Below are 17,491 nucleotides of genomic sequence, written 5' to 3' on the forward strand. Positions count from 1 at the left end.
AAAGTTGTACCTGCATGTTCACAGCTCTATTCACAACAGACAAAAAAGTGGAAACAACCCAAACGTCCATCAACAAGTGAATGGGTAAATAAATTGTGGTATATCCGTACAGTGGATTATTTAGCCATAAGAAGGAATGAAGTACGGATACACGCTACCAACAGGGATAAACCTTGAAAACGTTGGGCTAAGTGAAAAAAGCCAGTCATGGGGCTTCCCTGGTGGTGCAATGGTTGAGAGTCCGCCTGCCGATACAGGGGACACGGGTTCATGCTCCGGTCCGGGAAGATCCCACATGCTGCAGAACGGCTAGGCCCGTGAGCCATGGCCACTGACCCTGCGTGTCCGGTGGCTGTGCTCCGCAATGGGAGAGGCCACAACGGGGAGAGGCCCGCGTACCGCAAAAAAAAAAAAGCCAGTCATGAAAAATCAAACACTGTATGATTCCATTTATATGAACTATCCAGAATAAGTAAATCTATTATAGAGACAGAAAAGCAGATCAGTGTTGCATGGGCTGGGTGAAAGCGAGAATGGGAAAGTGACTGCTAATGGGTATGGGGTTTCTTCTTGCGGTGATGACAATGTTCTAAATTAGACAGCAGTAACAGTTGTGCATCTTTGTCAATATTCTAAAAACCACTGAATTATACACATTAAAGCTGTTATTAATACACACACACAGAAGGCCCTGGTGATGACAGCAAAGGGAGACGGGGGATCAGGTATGGTAGGACAGAGGCTCTCCAGGATGCTTCCTGGCACCTTCTTAAACGTGGGGACCACACCCACCTGGCCCTTAGGTAGTAAAGCAGGTGGTAGCCAATCTTGGGCTGCTTCTGATACAGCTCAGAGAGAAGGTCCAGAAGCAAAGAGAAGCTGCTGTTGTCTTCCTGCATCTGGCATAGGTTCCTGGAGTGGGAGATGGAGTACAGAGGACAGCTTTACCTAGGGGAGACTCTCCTATGGCACTTCAGGGGGTATGGCTGTCTGTGCCCACTGCACACCCCTCCTCCTGGAGAGGGAGCCCCATTACCCCAGGACAGAAGCATAAGTGTGCTAATAGGGAGGATGGATGGCAGAGCAGCATCTCCTACAGCTGGACCTAAACACGAGGTAGAGAGGCTTACCTAAATATTAGGTAGAGAGGCTTCCCCACAGATTCCTCCAGGGACCTACAAGAGGAGGGTGATATATGAGAGTCCATGTGAGGGGAGGAAGGGTGGCTTGCAGGCAGATATTATGGAGAACTAGCTTGAGGCTAGATGCCAGCCTGCTCCTTTCCTAACCAACGTTAAACCTCCCGCTGCCCCAGAGGCTTACAGAGCAACCAGGTTCCTAACACTGAGCCACAAGCTAGTTGTTGTCATTGCAAGTGAGATTCTTGCCCTTCAGGGTGGTTCCAGGCAAGGGTCCAATCCCACCTGAAGCAGCAAAGGCTGGGGTTGCTGGGTGCAGCAGCAGGGGCAGGACGCACAGGAGGGGTGCTAGTCCCCTGCCCCAGTACGCTTGCTGTTCGGCAGGCAAAAAATAAATCCTCGTCTAAATGAATCAGTATGTGTGAGAATAACAACAAGTGAAGAGATTATTTTTCCCAAGTCCTCAGCAAGGTGCCTCTAGGACTTGGGTCATCCTTCTAGCTCCCTGAGGCCGAGGGGTTGGGGTGGGGTGGGAGAGTAGTCAGGAAAGATGAGCCTTACTCCTCAGTGACCTCCTCGGGCAGCACCTCCCCTCGAAAGTGGCCCTTGAAGAGCTCCTGTAGGCAGGAAGCGAGGACAGACAGCTGCTCCGAGTCAAAGTCTTCCTGGGTGGTAAGACAAGGGGGACTATCACCACCCAGGCCCAAGCCTCACTGCCCCCACTACCCAGAGCCTCGGAACTCATCGGCTTCTCCCTCCAGGATCAGCCGGCCCCTCCCCCATCAGAGGGGGACCCATCTAGAGTAGGGGAAGGAGGCAGTCAGATGCCTGCAGGGCTTTAAGCTGGGCAGGCTGGGCTGCTTCCTCCCTAAGGGGGCGGGTTCCTCCTCACCTCCAGGACCTGGTCCACGATTTCCTGCATGACCTCACACTGGGCCTCTGTATCACTGCAGTGCAGAAGGGAGAGGAAATCTCAGGGACGTAAATGATAGCAGAGGGGAGGACACACACCCAGAACAGCGTGCTCAAGCACACTCCCGTGCACAGAGAAAACAAAGGAGCTCTGTGGGAATCAGGGCTGTGGTTGAGGAGGCCTCAGGGCAGAATCTGCTGCCCTCTGGGCAGAGGCCAAAGACACGGGAAATCCCCAGAGTCCTGCGCTTCGGGTCTCAGAGGCTCTTCTATTCAGAACCTTGGAGTGAGAGCCCGGGATGCTGGGGAACATGGCTGCCCCCTCCCAGCCCACACCCTCCAACCAAAACTGCAGAAGGCATCTGCCATGCAGCTTCAACCACCTCTCCACACACCCCTACCACATCCCCTCCAAACCCACCACTCTGCCACCCCACCGAGCTCCAGGTAGAAGCCCAGGACTGGACCTCTGGAGGTTGAGAGCAGGGGCGGCACCCACCTCCCCTTCTGAAGCTGGAGCACTTTGTCCCTCAGGGACTCATCCAGCTGGTCAAGGTAAGGGGTGATATCGACTGGCTCTTCCACCACTGTCTCCTTGATTGGGTGGAAGCGAAACTCTCTCTTCTTTCCTGAAGAGAGTGATTTAGGAAAGAAGTCACTTGGCCCAGACACAAGAAGCAGAGACAGCCCCCCGAACAGCGTGGCCCTCGTGACATGCGCCTCGTGTGCACCGTTCACTCAGAGCTGTGAGTGCCTGAAGCACTTCCCTGAGCATGTGCGTGTTCTAGCCTCAGGAAGCAAGAGAGGGCAGGGACCACGTCTCCTTTTTACCCTCCTGCTTCAGTGCCAAGTGCAGGGTTCTGCACCTTGGAGTCTCATCCAGGAATCCTGTTAACAAAACTAACTCAGAGAGGCAAAGATGACAGAGAGACGGCAGAGAGGCTGCCCCTGCCAACCAGTCCTCTCGGGATTGACACAAGCCTGAACTACCTCTGCTGCCAGCCTCACCTTTGCTGTTGAGATCCTCCTCATCGTCACTAAAGGCTGCCTCTGCGTTGTCATAGCAACTCTCATCCTTGTCTGACATGTGGTTGTCCATCTCCATGGAAACTGGCTCCTCAATTTTGACTTGGGAGTAAAGAAAGACAAGGCGTTTGATGGCCTCCTCTGTCCCATGCTCCTGGGAAAGGGAGACTAAAGGACAAGTGGGAGGATAAGGAGTTCATGACCTAAATGGAATATGAATTCCGGACGGAAAGGCGTCTTGTCCTCAACCCTCCAGGGCTTTTGGTGGGGATTTTGCTAGGAATGAGAGCAGCACAGACCTGCCTCCTCTATGCTCAGCTGAGGATCAGTGAATAGGTAAGACCAGGTACAGTCCCAAGTGCTCTTTAATTTAAAACTAAGTTGGGAAGCTCCGCTTGGCTTAAGCCCTTACCCCAAAACAAAAAAGGAAGGGGGGGGGGGGCGCGCGCGCGTGTGTGTGTGTGTGTGTGTGTGTGTGTGTGTGTGTGTGTGTGTGTGTGTGTGTGTGTGTGTGTGTGTGTGTGTGTGTGTGTGTGTGTGTGTGTGTGTGTGTGTGTGTGTGTGTGTGTGTGTGTGTGTGTGTGTGTGTGTGTGTGTGTGTGTGTCTCTCTCTCTCTCTCTCTCTCTCTCTCTCTCTCTCTCTCTCTCTCTCTCTCTCTCTCTCTCTCTCTGGAACTGGAACTGGAAGCAAGATGTGAGACCCAATATGACAGCCTCTCATCAGAGGCCAGGACCTGGGGCTGGGAAGAGAGAATAGATGGGCAAAGCTTAAGTGAGAAAAACGCACATTCCATGAAAGCCTTCTACCTACTGAGGAGAGGTTAGTGAGAGAAAAAAATAGGAGTTAAGAGAGCAAGAGAGCTTAGTGAAAAGCAGATAAGATTAGATGGAGAGGGAGAACCAAGGAAGATGACACAAAAATGATAAGAAAAAACTAGGGAAAGAAAAATGGAATGGGACAGTGTCACAGGGTAGAGCAGTGCACAGGGATGACATCCTCAACAAGGGCTCTGGTCTGAGCACCCTGGGTGTCTCCATCCCTCATTTGAAACAGGTGATGGAATGGATGGGTCTGTACCTTCCACAGGTGGGCTGGGAGAACTGCAGAACTCAGGAAACTTCTCCCTCAGCATGGCCCGCAGCTCCTTATCCAATTTAGGGTTGTCAAATAGGGGAGCCAAATGCCTAATGGGGAACATGAATGAAGGTCAATATCAGAGCTCCTCACTTCTAACGCAACATGGAGTTAAGCAAATCGGTTTAAGCCCAACTGGTACAATTGGGCCATACTCAGATCCTTGGGAAGGGTCACCAGGGCACAGGGAAGGCATTTGAAGCCCTCTGCAAGAGAGAAATTCCTCTAAGAGTCAAGAGGACACATGCCTAGCAGTCTGCGGCGGAGCCAGTACTTTTTATACCTCTTGAGGGAAAGGGTCAGCAGTGGTACAGCAATATCTGCATGTGCCCGACCTATGAAAAATGAGAAAACAACCCATTTCCCTGCCCCACAGACACATAAAGTCCTTACGCCAGGACCCGTTTCTCCACAATGTGATTGAGGGAGGAAAAGACACCCTGCCGCACATGGCCCTCCAATGGTGGATAGAAGTTGGGAATGATCTGGAAGGGAAGAAGAGGAGGAGCGAATGAGCACAGGACTTTCCATCTAGAGTGTTCTGCTGAACTAGATCTAAAAAGCTGCTTTGGTTTTAATCAGGAGACACTGGGAAGTATGGCTGCAGAAAGGACTAGAATGTTCCTGATTGTCCTGTGCTGCTAAAATGGGAAACTCTTACCCAACCTGGCTGCTCCTCAAGGAGACCAGATTTTACCTTAAGTCATCATCCCTGAAGCTGAGAAACCCAGTGGAGACATGGAAAGATTCAGCTGGAGACAGTGGGAATGAGGAAAAGAAGCATTCACTAACTTGGGAGATAGGACCCACGGCCATGACCCACTTCTGTTCCCACAGTCAAGGGGCACTGGGAAGACCTATGCACTGACCTACAAGGTTAGAAGGGACACACACTTAACTCTGCTCAGGCAGCATGGGGAGAAAAAAAGGGCTATGGCACTTACACGGCACATGAAGTCCAGCAGAGTGGCAGTGATGGCTGGGTGGGGCTTCATAGAGTGATGCATGACCAGGATGGCTGGCTCTGGAGAATGTGGAATTAAAGGGTCCCCCCACATCAGACAGTCTATTTCTAGCTCCATAAAATGAGGTATCAATATGTATGAATGGCTCCAGAGAAAGCTATGTCTACCCCTGCACCCCTCGTCCTGCTGAGCAGACCCAAAAGCAGACAACCCCCAAAACAGCTCATAGCCCTCATCTCCCTTCTTGTCCCCAGCATTCAGCTTGGAGGAGGGAGGTAGTAGGAGAAGAGAAGCAGGAGATAGCACAGCCTTTTCCTCTGCCTGGGCCCTCCCCACTCAAGCCCAAGCCTAAGGCTATGGGGCGAAGGGGGTGCAATGATCGCTTAGCCTCATCAAAGCAATTTTCCTTTTAGGTCAAGGGAGCAGTGATGAGGGACAACGGAACTGCTCCCAGATAAGCTGCCTCCACACCACGCTGCCCTGAGATTTATGGCCGCTATCACTGAGACAAGGCAGCAGGGCTTGGGGGATGGGGAGTGCTGCTGCCTGGTCTCGGTCACATACCTATGTTCATAATGCTATCCTTGTCTGGGCTAAAGAACAGCCAGTCGTAAAACAAAGCCAGCTTGGCATTAGAGGCAGCGACATTTGACTGGAAAAAAAAAGAGGAAAAAAGAGGGCTAGTTTCATCAACCAGCGCCCTTTCCTTCAGAAGCCCAAGGCAGATTCCAGGGCCCACGTGACTGCTCCATCCATGAAATTCAGTTTCCAGTGAGACAGGGTAGAACCCCCGCAGGGTTGAAGGCACCCAAATCTGTATATGAGTGTGAGTACCCTGTGGTCTCACCAACCAACGGCCGGCCGTGGTTCTCACACATTCAGTAGAACACATCCTTGATCCCACAGGGAGAACAGCTGGGCCTGGGGGGGCGGTCCCCTGATCACCCCTGAGCTGAGACACTCAGACTAGCCCCGTGGCTGCCTGTGCTGAGCTCCCCAGGCACATTCCTGAAGGAAAGACCCTTAGGCATAGCTTGTTGTTATATCTGAATCAGCACATTCCAAGGACCCAGTCAGACGGGGGGAGGGGGAACTCTGTCAGAAGAGGTCAGAGGGCAGCTAGATGCCAGAGAACAAGTTTCCCACCCCAGGCACAGGGAGGAAACGCTGGGAAGGAAATGGCTCCACTGCGGATTCACTATGTTTGGAGAAGGGAAGTATCCAGAGCTGATGCCAAAAGGCATGGAAGTGAGGGTCTAAGGAACACAAAACCTGAATCTGAGTCAGGAACAATTCAGAGGAATAATCACATGTGGTTTCTGGAAGCTGATAGGAAAGACAGGGATGCCGCAGAAACCCAGACTTGGAGATTGGCAGTAAAGGTGTAGATCAACCTGTTCAACCCTATACCCACATGGGAAATAAAAAGTGTAAGTAAACTTCTAGAGACACTAAGGGAGGCGGGGCAAAGGCTGAGACACTCAGGAGGAAGAGAGCGAAAGAAGGGTCCTTAGCGGTCGGGTGGCCCAGAGGGTCAGGAAGAAGCATGGAAGTGTGAGACACAAGGGAAAGAGGGGACCTTCACCACCCAACAGCCTCCACCCCATGCCCAGCCCCTCACCGTGCATGTTGTCAGAAGCCAGCCAATGATGGCCCACCGGGGCAAGATATCTGAACTCAGCACTTCATTAGAAGGGTGGACAACCCCACAGATGTAGCGAATGAGGTCACAGCGCAGAGACTGACTGTCTGGGGTTGACAGGTACTGGCGCTGGAACCAATCCTGGTATCGCTTTTGTTGACCAAACCGCACCTGGGGGAAGGGGAAGTTAGAAAGAAAAACTGGGAAGGGAGGGTGGGGTCTCTGGACAGAGGGAAATGAGCACCATTCAACTCTAGGCTTGACCTAGACCTCAATTTCTTCCCACAACTTATTCATTAATTCGTATTGTCTCTCAAGTCTCCCTGCCTTTGGGAAGACATCCTGATTTAAATCTTCCTTGATTTAAAAAAAAAAATGTTGTCTCCGCAGCACTGACTGAAAGCTTCCTGAGGCTGAATGACCTAACAGGATCATTATCCAAAGCATACAGACTCTCCAAACCTTCTTGCATCAAGTCCTTCCCCTAAACAGACTCTAAGTGGATACAAATAGCAACCCTAAGGGGAAAGATCTAGATTTCCTCTTCTATTCCCAATTCAACCAAAATAGAGAGCAGAAAGGTTAAAAAAAAAAAAGCAAAAAAACACTAAACCAATACCGTCCAATAGAACTTTCTGCAATACAACTTTCTAGATGGTGGCTATTGAGCACTTAAAATGTAGCTACTCCAACTGAGGTATTGAATTTTAAATTAATTTTAACTCATTTAAATTGCAACATGTGGCTAGTGGCTACCACATGCGACAGCCCAGATCTAGACAGTTCTCCTGTATGACTTGGGAAACTGTAAGTTGGCTAGAGCAGTGGTTCCCTAACACCAGACTGGCTGCAGAGGGATTGCTGCCTGGAAAGTCTGTTACAAATACAGATTCCACAAGTAGATTCTCTGGGAGAGTAAGACCCAGGAAGACGTATTTTTAACACGCTCCTCAAGCAATGCTGCCATAATTCAGCCATGTTTGGAAACCAAAAGCCCGTAGCTCTTTTCCTGAGAGGTCATGGTTCACCCAGAGGAACTGTGAGTTTAATTTCCCAGAATGAGCACTCTCACTCTACCCTTTTATATAGCACATTTCACACTTGTAAATTACATTATTTGTATACAAGTATTGGTTTAATGACTGCTTTAGGTAGACGGAAAGCTTCACAAGAACTGGAATTGTACGCCTTGCTCAACACTGTATCCCCAGTTCTTAGCTCCATGCCCGATCACACACTTGACCACCCCTCCACCCGGCAGTAACCAATGGTAAGACATCTACAGGCTGAAGGAAGAACCCTAAGCCAGCACCTGCAGCTTCTCTTCCTGCTGCAGTAGGTTAGCTTACCCGGGATGTCATGAAGAGGAGCTTAGTCTCCATGTCTGGGGTTAAACGACATGCTAGGAATTTTCGAGATGTTCTTGACTGAAGAAGCTGTAGGATACCTGAACCAAGGGTGCAAGGGAAGAGAAAAGAGAAGACTGAGGACCAGAAGGAATAGAAAGCAGGTGGGCAACCTGAGCCAGGTACTGATGGCCAGTGGTCTTGCTCATAGGGAAATTCTAAGACATGACCAAGAGGTCGAGCACAGGTATAAGTTGGGGTTCTAACCAGCACCTGAATGATCTGCTCCAACCAACCACCATCCCCAGGACCAAGACATATTCATTCTTTTCTTCTACTGGCCATCCAGAGCCCCCTACTCACTTCACTCCAGGTGGCAACATGTGGGAAAGTTAGGGAAAAATATGGGGAGCCCTAGCCTCTCTTCCTGCTCCTGACGGTCCCATCACTGGGTCCTGGGATCAATGTGGGTTGTGGCATAAGCATGAGCTCTGGAGTCAGACAGACCTGGATCCAAATCCTGCCTCTGACACTTACTAGCTGTGTGGCCTTGGGCAAATTACTTAATCTCCTTGAACCTCATTTTCTTTACCTGTAAACATGGAAAGTAAAATATCCATCTTACAGGGGTGTCCTGAGGATTAAATGAGTTAACATACATGAGCCTAGCACACAGCAGGCACTCAAAACAACTCAATACATGTTCAATATAAGAGCAGTACAACATAAGGTAAAACCAGGGCTTTCTTTTCCTTTCCTGACTACTGCACTAATGTTATGTGTGCACATGTACGCGCACACACGTGCGTGCTGGACGCGGGGTGGGGAGCAAAGCTGCACAGTCACTGTTTAGACCATGAGGACCCTGGGAAGGGGAAGGGAAATGTAAAGGGCCTTGCTGGCAGAGGCACACAGAGACTCTTTTCCTCCCCCAAAGAGGATTTTGGCCAAGCTGAATCCTTGGAATTCAGAGGCATGACTGCTCCTGGGGAGGAGCCTTCGCTTACAGGACAAATTCCAGCCCCTCTGCTGACTCAGTCTCGCAAGCTGACCTCTGACACCCCTGCCCTGACAGACTCAGTGAAGCTGGAAACTGGTCATCAGCTCCCCTCTTGAGCCAAAGAGCTGCCGGGACAGGAGGAGGAGGATCACAGTTCTCTGTCTCACTTTCTCTTCTTAAATGACAGCTGGAGCCTGCCAAGTAAGGGCTGTCTGGGAGGGAAGCACCTGAACTGTTCTGTGTGCCCTGCCGTTCCTACACCCAGCTGTGCTTGGCAGAGACTGCCCAGTCCCAAGCTTCCTCAATCTGACTGCCAACACTCTCCTATCCACCAACCTCTGCCCTCTTGACGCCACCTCTCAAGGACAGGCTGCCCCAACCCTTGCTTACCTGTGAACTGAGGACTCAAGGCCTGAGGGTTATGGATAATATCTTTCCAAAGCAGTTCAAATTCTGGTATCCTGGCAACATTCTGGAGTAGTCTTACGAGGTCGCGGCCAATCATCAAACATTCCATGAACTAGATGGGGTGGATAGCAGGAAACAGGAAAGAGAATAGAAACATGGATTGTTTACCTGTTGCAGGGAGGAAGGAACAACATGTTCTAGGCAGGGGAGGAAAGAGGGTCGAAGGGGTTATACGATTTTTCCTGGAACCAAGGGTTGGCTCCAAGCTGTTCAGGGGAAGACAGCTGAAGTGGGGGACTGATATCAAGGATGAGAGGTTACTGGAAACTGCGGAAGCCCTGCTGGTTTTCACGTTAATCTGTTGCCCTGTCCTCTGAGAATTGTTTCACTCCAGGTCAAGGGATACTAAGACTCAAAAAGGCTAGGGCTGGCAAGTTGAACCCCAGACATCTTACCCCAGAACTTGCTTGGTCCAACAGAACATTCTATGGTAATGGAAATGATTTCTATCTGTGCTGTCCAAAAGGATACCCATTAGCCACAGGTGGCTAATAAGCACTTAAAATGTGGCTAATTCACCTAAGGAACTGAATTTAGAATTTTTATCTAATTTCAATTAATTTTTTTTTTTTAGGCCACACTGTGTGGCATGCGGGATCTTAGTTCCCTGACCAGGGATTGAACTACACCCCCTGCATTGGGAGTGTTACAGAGTCTTAACCACTGGACCGCCAGAGAAGGCCCTAATTTCAATTCATTTTAACTTATATTGCCACATGTGGCTAGCGGCCACTGCATTAGACAGCTTAACTCTAGCATCTGTCTCCCCTGGGAGGTCTGACAGTGGACAATACACAATCCCACGTGATCATGGCAATTACCCAGGTGGGTAGGTGGGGGAGACAACCTAACAGTGGGAACACAAGACAGCTTCTGTCTGTGGTGTGCCGTGCAACAGTGTTCATGAAGCTGACCAGGAAAATCCCTTGGATGCCAGCGTAACCGGCGGCATTCTAGGAACCAGGGCTACTCCACACTCATTTCTCCACCCTTCTATCCTCATCTGTCTTAGAGTGATGAAAAAACAACCGACCTTGAACCACCTCCATCTCTCCAACACATCTCTGGCCCCAGGTCACCACACAGGACAGAAAGAGGTGTCCCATCCTGGGTTTCACTTCCCCACACTGGTTTTGTCCTCACCCGCTCCCGAAGCAGTGAGATGCAGAAGTCCACCTCCTTCTGCCGCAGGGCCTGCAGCTGGGCGGTCCCATGGTGGTCCACGATGAGGCGGAGGTATGTGTAAACAGCCATGGCAATGAGGATGCTGCTCTTCAATACCCATTCCCTGCAGGGAGGGAAGACACTGGCACCTGTACTCCGTCTAGACCCTCCCAATTCATCCCCACACTTGGCTCCAGTGCCTCACAGATGTCTGATGATTAGCACTGGAAGTAAGTTTTTGGTTCCTTAATTGCCCGCTCCTGCTGTCGTTATCTATCTTGGACTATTAACTGGCTACGGTAGGGACAACTGCCTCCCACTCTACCAAGTGCCCAATAAAGGTAAGTGCTAAATAAAAGCAATCTCTCTTTACCACGTAAGAACTTAGCTTCCAATAGAATAATTTTGTTTGTTGACTCTGTCACTCAAACATTAACTGAGTGCCTATCGTGTGCCAAGCACTGTCGAGGTACAAGGGACAGAGATAAGCCAGAGCTTCTGCCTGGCTCAGACTACGAAGAAAAAGGTTTGGAAGTGTCCCTCAGTCAGTGGTTCGTAAAGTGTGGCCCAAGGACCTCTGGGGATTACCAAGACCCTTTCAGGACCCTGGAGATTTCAGAACACACTGTGTCAGCTTGTCATTAGCAGCCCACCACGTCACAAACCTTCCCCTGGCTTGCTCTCTGGCCACTGATCCCACTCCCAGTCAATGAGTCACCTGCCTTAAATCATAACCTGAAAAGAAGAACAAGATTTTGGATAGCAAACCTATTTTCCTGGGAGTTTTAGACGTTCCCTGAGGAAAGGGGGGAATGAAAGAGTTGTGCGTTCCCTGCTGCTTGAAAAGGGGTGTTAAGACACAGTGGGGAGATTCCAAAGACTCCAATGCTGGCTCAAAGCACCAAAACGGGGGAGCTGTCTCCCCCAAGCAAGTAGTTTGTAAGGGCTTTGGCACCCCTGCTGGAAGGCAGGAAACCAGAGGAAGAAGACAGGGAGTTTAATTAACCCAACCAGGCAACATCCTGATTCCGGAAAAGTGCTCAAGCCACCTAATTAAGAGACTCTGGCCTTTTCCTTTCACAGAATGAAAGCAGCAGCCAAGGACACAGGGATGGGTCTCCCACCTGCACCTGCTATCTTTTGATTCCACAGCCCTAGAAACACTTGGGAAGGAGTGACAGGGAAGGTGTGGAAGAGGACAGTTTTAAACTTCTAGGGACTCACTTACATCAAAGGATGTGAGATTTTTGGAAGGCAGGAGAAAAGGTAGGGCAGTTATCTGACACCTGTACACTAAGACTGCACTCTAATTGCCCAAATGAGCGGAATTCTGCTTTAAGGTATGGGAACACGAGGTATCTGGCACCAGGGACAAAATGAGAAAAATCACTTTTTAGGAACATTTGCTGGTAGAGGTGATGAATTTATCTGAATCCTGGGATGGGGTAATGAACAGAAAGAGAGATGAAAGTGAAACCCTCTGATCCAGGGCGTTAGGAAGGCACAGCGACCTAAGAGAAGCAGAGACCTGGTAAGAAACCACTAGGATCTCATGTGCTGTGTGCTGGTACCAAAGACGGAAGAAGTGCCGCCAGCCGCACCTGCAGCTGCGCATCCAGGCCCAGGGCACTAGGTGGCACTGCTCGGCAGACCGGGCACAGCTTTCAAGCTCCGGCAGAGCACAGAACACAGCCGCCTCTTTCACAAGTGTGAATAAGGGAGGAGGTCCATTCTTCTAAACCATCGGAAATATGGAGGCTATCAGTCCTCTCAATCACATGACTACTCTGGTGCCCTCTCCCAGAAATAGACTCTGAAATCAAGCAACAGGAAGACTGAGGCCACAGGACTCAGAGGTAGGCCTCACCCCCAAACAAGTTCATATATGGAACAGCCCTCATATTTTCTGGTCCTTTACTTTGATGGGGAAGGGAAAGAATCAGCTGGAAAGCCCAACATGCCCCCTCATGCCCTCTGTACCACTGGTCTCAGTGACCTCCTCACTCCCACCACCGCCTGTGCCACTTCAACAAAAGGGGGGGCATGGGCAGGATGGATAGTCTTGGAAGGGAGAAAAGGGGTACCTGCCAGGCCTGGGTGGCTGGCTGGCTCGACTCTGCTGAGCTCATTCTCCCCCACCTCCCCGCCAAAGATAAACATTCCATGGAGGTCTGGATCAAAAATAAACCCTTATCAGATGAAATGAGTTTTTCCTGGGCTCCGAGAGATTTCAGCAAAGACCTTCTTTCCCCCTCCTTCATCCCTGGGCCATACCATGGAATTAATTCCTTCACTTGCCACCAATACACTGGTCTCTCCCTCCCCCACCTCATCCCCTCTAACCTAAGGTGTTCTTGGGCCACTAACAGTCTTCACACAACCCTTGCATCCCCATTTCCCACACTCACACCCACTGAGGCCATATCTGGCTCCTGCCCCACCCTTCACGATAGACTCTACCTCTGCTCCATCAGGATATCCAGAACACTCTCTGCCAACCAGATATTTTTTGCCGTAACATCCCCACCTGATCAAAGGGGGAGAAAACAGAGAATCAGAATGGCTCTGATTAGTGACTCAGCTAATCCAGTACACTTCTTCACCATCCTACTGGTCCATCCCTAACTGTTATCCCATCACTGATGTTCTGAGTGCTGGAAAGACTGCCTTCTGTTCTGTCACGCTTTAAAGTTTCCCCCTTTGACTCCAGAGAGAAGGGAAGGGAAGGTGTGGGATTTTTCCAGAAACCAGAACTGCTACTTTTCCATAGACAGGGGGTTGGAATGGGAATACTTTGACCCCTGAAAGGGAATGTCTGGGAAGGAGATATGAAAAGCCCATGCTTGGAAAGAAAGGATGGTATTTCAGACAGGGCCTGAGAAGTGCAGGTGGCTAGCAAGAGCTGCAGTCCAGCCAGTGGATGTCCCAAATCCTGTGTCAGGCTCATGACAGGCCAAGGGTTTCTTGCCTCCAGGTATCACAGTCTTGAGTGCTGGCTATGAAACTTCCTGGGGCTGAATTAAACATTCAGTAATGCCAGACCAAAGTCTTAGGATGAGAAGTGGGGACTCCCTATTCGGGAGAAGCCAAACAGGGAAGAAAGTACCAGGAGAGTGGATAAAAACAGCCAGCACAACAATGCTATGCCTTGCCCCAGGTCCTAATTTTAAAATTCCATGTTCACAGAGTCACACATCACATAGATTAAGGTTTATACACATCACAACAGGAGCATCGGTGTTGTACAAAATCCTGAAGAGGAAGCAAAGAACCAAGGGGCAATGGTGAGATAGAGAGGCAGGGTCATTTTTAAACAAACACATGTAATTTGGGGAATAGAAGTAGCAGGGGCAGGCCTCTTGGATATTCAGTGGCTCAGACAGATGTCACTGATGCCAAGAAGATAACAAAACCTAAATGTCAGGGTCTGTTCTGTGACACAGTTCGTCCCTCAAACTGGCCCCAAGTGTTCAGAACATTGAGGTGGAGCCAGAGAAGATGCCTGGGTTTCTGAAAGTACAGTGTGATGAGAACCAGTTGTTTTGCCCTTACTTCTCTCCCCATTCCTTCCAGATTCTTCCTGATCCAATATGCCATGAAACCCCAGAGTGAGGACTGGTTACCATAGGCCAACTATTTTATACCAGGCCTCGAGTTTGGCAGGAAGGAAAAGGAGGCAAGACTTATTGCTTCAAAAGGCCCCCAGTAATTTTTCAATTTCTTTCTGCAACATACGTGGCCAGAAGATGCCTGGGTCAAAAGGAAAGAGTCTAAGCAATCCAGGAATCAAGTCCCTCAGGTACTTAATCGTTCTCCACTGCCTGGATTTACGCTCTGGGCTGCTCTCCTTTCTTCTTTACGTTCTTGTCATCCAACTCACCGGCAATCTGCTTCATGAATGTCATGCAAACACCATCGGCTCCCAGAACCCCACTCTTCACTAGTTCCCGTACCAACCACACCAACTAAAGGAGAGAGGAAAAGACAGATGAAGAGAAAGGCCTGTGAATTTGAGAAAGGGGCTAATCCAATCACATTAGAATTTAGGTGTACAAAGGTAGTGGTATGTTACCCCCGATTCCTCCTTCCCTTCCCCTTAGGAGAGGATCCATTCTGTTACGTCTCTGAGCTGGATCTCTCTTTTCTTTCTGGCCTTACCTGAGTACGGCAGGTATCCTGCAACTTCAAGTACTTCTCCATAAGTATCTGGTTGATTTTATTCAGGACAATATTCATGCCGTCACGACTCACCAGAGCCAAGTCCCGGTAACACTGTGAGAAGTGAGGTTTGTGAGCAGCCAGCAAGCTGAGGACAGGCTCCTGATCCCACTCATTGTGGGCCCCCTGCCCCCTGGCCTCTCCAACTTAAATACCACCAATGCGATATGAGTGGCAATGGAAGACTTTGCACTCTGGAAGGCAGCTATCTTCACCACTATAGCACCAATGCAAAGACTTTCCACCCTAGATGCCATCCTTCCACCCCAAGCCTACCCCTTGCTCTGTCACATAGGGTGGGGAAAGGGGACTGACCTACTCTAATAAGGCAGAAAAGCCTGCTAAGAAAGGCTCCCTGTCCCCTACCTCCCTTCTTAGGAAGCGTCACACTGTTTGATGCCACTAGCTGAGCAAAACCAGGTGGAGGCCATCTGCTTTTCATCTGCCAGTAAAAGGTCACTGTAGAATGGGTTTGCTTGAATAGCTTGGAAAGGATCTCAAAGAGATTTGTAGACTTGTATTGACACAGCCAGATGAAGCAAAAGGCTAGGAGTATTAAGGAAAGAGGCTTCAGAGACCATGACCCTGGAAAGAAAGGGCAGAACCAAACCAAACTTCCTTAGCTAAACACCTTTCTTCTTTTCTCTGGGCTGCCCTTTGCTTCTGCCAAGTATTGAAAAAGGAGGGGTCCTTAAGCACACCCAACTCAGGGGGAGGTGAGGGAAGGCATGCCAATTTCCTGTGAGAGCTCTTGTTTCTCTTCCCACTAGAGCTTTTCTCACCCTGTCTCTCTAAAGAGACCAGACTCCTGGAGGACCATCTTAGGGGACCTCATTAGCAATCTCCTTAGCCGGCTGAGTTCTATGCTGTCTGGGTCTCAGCACAAAGGGTAAAATTTAGATAGGCAGTATCCCACCACCTCAGAAGGCCAGTAGCAAGGACAGCATCAACAATAATAGCAATTATAATAGGGAACATGCATCGGCGTTGTGCACAAACTTTATATTCTCTTTATTGCATTTGAATCACATAATCACCCTATTTATTAACATCTCTGTTTTTACAGATGAGGAAACAGGCACAGAGAGTTTAGTTAAAGTAAGTGATTTGCCCCAGATCACATTAGAGATAAAAGGAAGATTCAAGTCCCAGCACTGCAACTCTACACTCCATGCTCTTAACCACCCCATACCACCATCAGAAATAACTAAAAGGGGGCTTCCCTGGTGGCGCAGTGGTTGAGAGTCTGCCTGCCAATGCAGGGGACACGGGTTCGAGCCCTGGTCTGGGAAGATCCCACATGCCGCGGAGCAACTGGGCCCGTGAGCCACAATTACTGAGCCTGCGCGTCTGGAGCCTGTGCTCCGCAACAAGAGAGGCCGCGAGAGTGAGAGGCCCGCGCGCGCACTGCGATGAAGAGTGGTCCCCGCTTGCCACAACTAGAGAAAGCCCTCGCGCAGAAACGAAGACCCAACACAGCCATAAATTAATTAATTAATTAATTAAAAAAACAAAAAAAATATATACATTTCTTTCAAAATGACTTGAAAAATGCCAAGATTTTCAAGAATAAAAAAAAAAAAAAAAAAAAAAGAAATAACTAAAAGGAAACGAGGCTGCTGGGGATGTAGGTAAGCATTTAGAGTGGCTTTATGACTACTACATTTCTAAACTCGTTCATCCTAAGCATTCAAAAGAGAAGTGCTGATACTCCTCAAGACCCCTGCTCCCTGGCCTTGGTGTGTCTAGGGACTCCTAAGAGATTAGCTATTGCTACTTCCACTTCCTCTATTGTCCTTAAGTCAAAACAATCTATCTGATAAAAATATGAACACTTAGAGATTCCCCCATGTGCCATAAACTTTTCATATCCAAAGGAGAATTTGCTTATCCTCTGAATGCATCTGCAGAGGGAGGGCTGGGAGATCAAAAGTACAAGCAAGGGAACAAGAAAGAGATAAGAGAACCCAGTGACCTACTGCCAACCCGCTGGTCAGTAAATGTGGTTCAGCCCTGGAGCCTCCCCTGGAGGAGTGAGTCACAGCATGGGCAGAGAATTGAGGGAAGCAGAGGCAGAAGGGAAACCTATGTCAGGCCAAAGACAGAGACACTACTAATTAGTAGTGGAGGAGCAGAGAGGAGAACAGAGAGGAGCGCTGTCTGTTCAAAACAAAAGCAGAAATCCCAGAAATGCAGAAGAGACCCAGGACAGGGAAGGAGGACAGCCCCTCAGGAGACATAGGGTCAGATGAAGCAAGCAGATTCTGTCTGCCTAATTCCGTGCTCCATCTGGGACCTTATCAACCACAACTGCTGGTAACACATGGCGGCTGGGTAGCAGGAGTATCATATTCCTGATGCTGCAGTTGTCTCTCCAAACTCTGTGCCAGTTTGCTGCCTGGCTTGGAAGATAAGTAGGTGGGGAAAACAACTCAGTGGGAAACAGAGGGTCTCAAAAGAAAGGAGAGTTGACAGA

At 49.5% G+C, this 17,491-nt stretch overlaps 1 protein-coding gene across 1 annotated transcript in view; it reads right to left on the reverse strand.

Annotated features, from left to right (window-relative positions):
• Positions 1–17,491, reverse strand: part of INTS3 (integrator complex subunit 3) — a 39,928-nt gene that overhangs the window by 7,671 nt on the left and 14,766 nt on the right. The window contains exons 4-20 of the mRNA XM_081224674.1: positions 14,956–15,069; positions 14,678–14,762; positions 13,258–13,324; positions 10,777–10,921; positions 9,556–9,685; positions 8,169–8,266; positions 6,799–6,990; positions 5,742–5,829; positions 5,157–5,236; positions 4,606–4,697; positions 4,156–4,262; positions 3,060–3,179; positions 2,551–2,680; positions 2,032–2,086; positions 1,701–1,804; positions 1,131–1,175; positions 793–912 (exon numbers count right to left, since the gene is read on the reverse strand). Coding sequence (XP_081080800.1) covers positions 793–912; positions 1,131–1,175; positions 1,701–1,804; positions 2,032–2,086; positions 2,551–2,680; positions 3,060–3,179; positions 4,156–4,262; positions 4,606–4,697; positions 5,157–5,236; positions 5,742–5,829; positions 6,799–6,990; positions 8,169–8,266; positions 9,556–9,685; positions 10,777–10,921; positions 13,258–13,324; positions 14,678–14,762; positions 14,956–15,069 — 1,772 coding nt within the window. The remainder of the gene's footprint in view (positions 1–792; positions 913–1,130; positions 1,176–1,700; positions 1,805–2,031; positions 2,087–2,550; positions 2,681–3,059; positions 3,180–4,155; positions 4,263–4,605; positions 4,698–5,156; positions 5,237–5,741; positions 5,830–6,798; positions 6,991–8,168; positions 8,267–9,555; positions 9,686–10,776; positions 10,922–13,257; positions 13,325–14,677; positions 14,763–14,955; positions 15,070–17,491) is intronic.

The sequence above is a fragment of the Mesoplodon bidens genome, assembly GCF_964165515.1.
Source record: "Mesoplodon bidens genome assembly, chromosome: 2".
NCBI lineage: Eukaryota > Metazoa > Chordata > Mammalia > Artiodactyla > Ziphiidae > Mesoplodon > Mesoplodon bidens.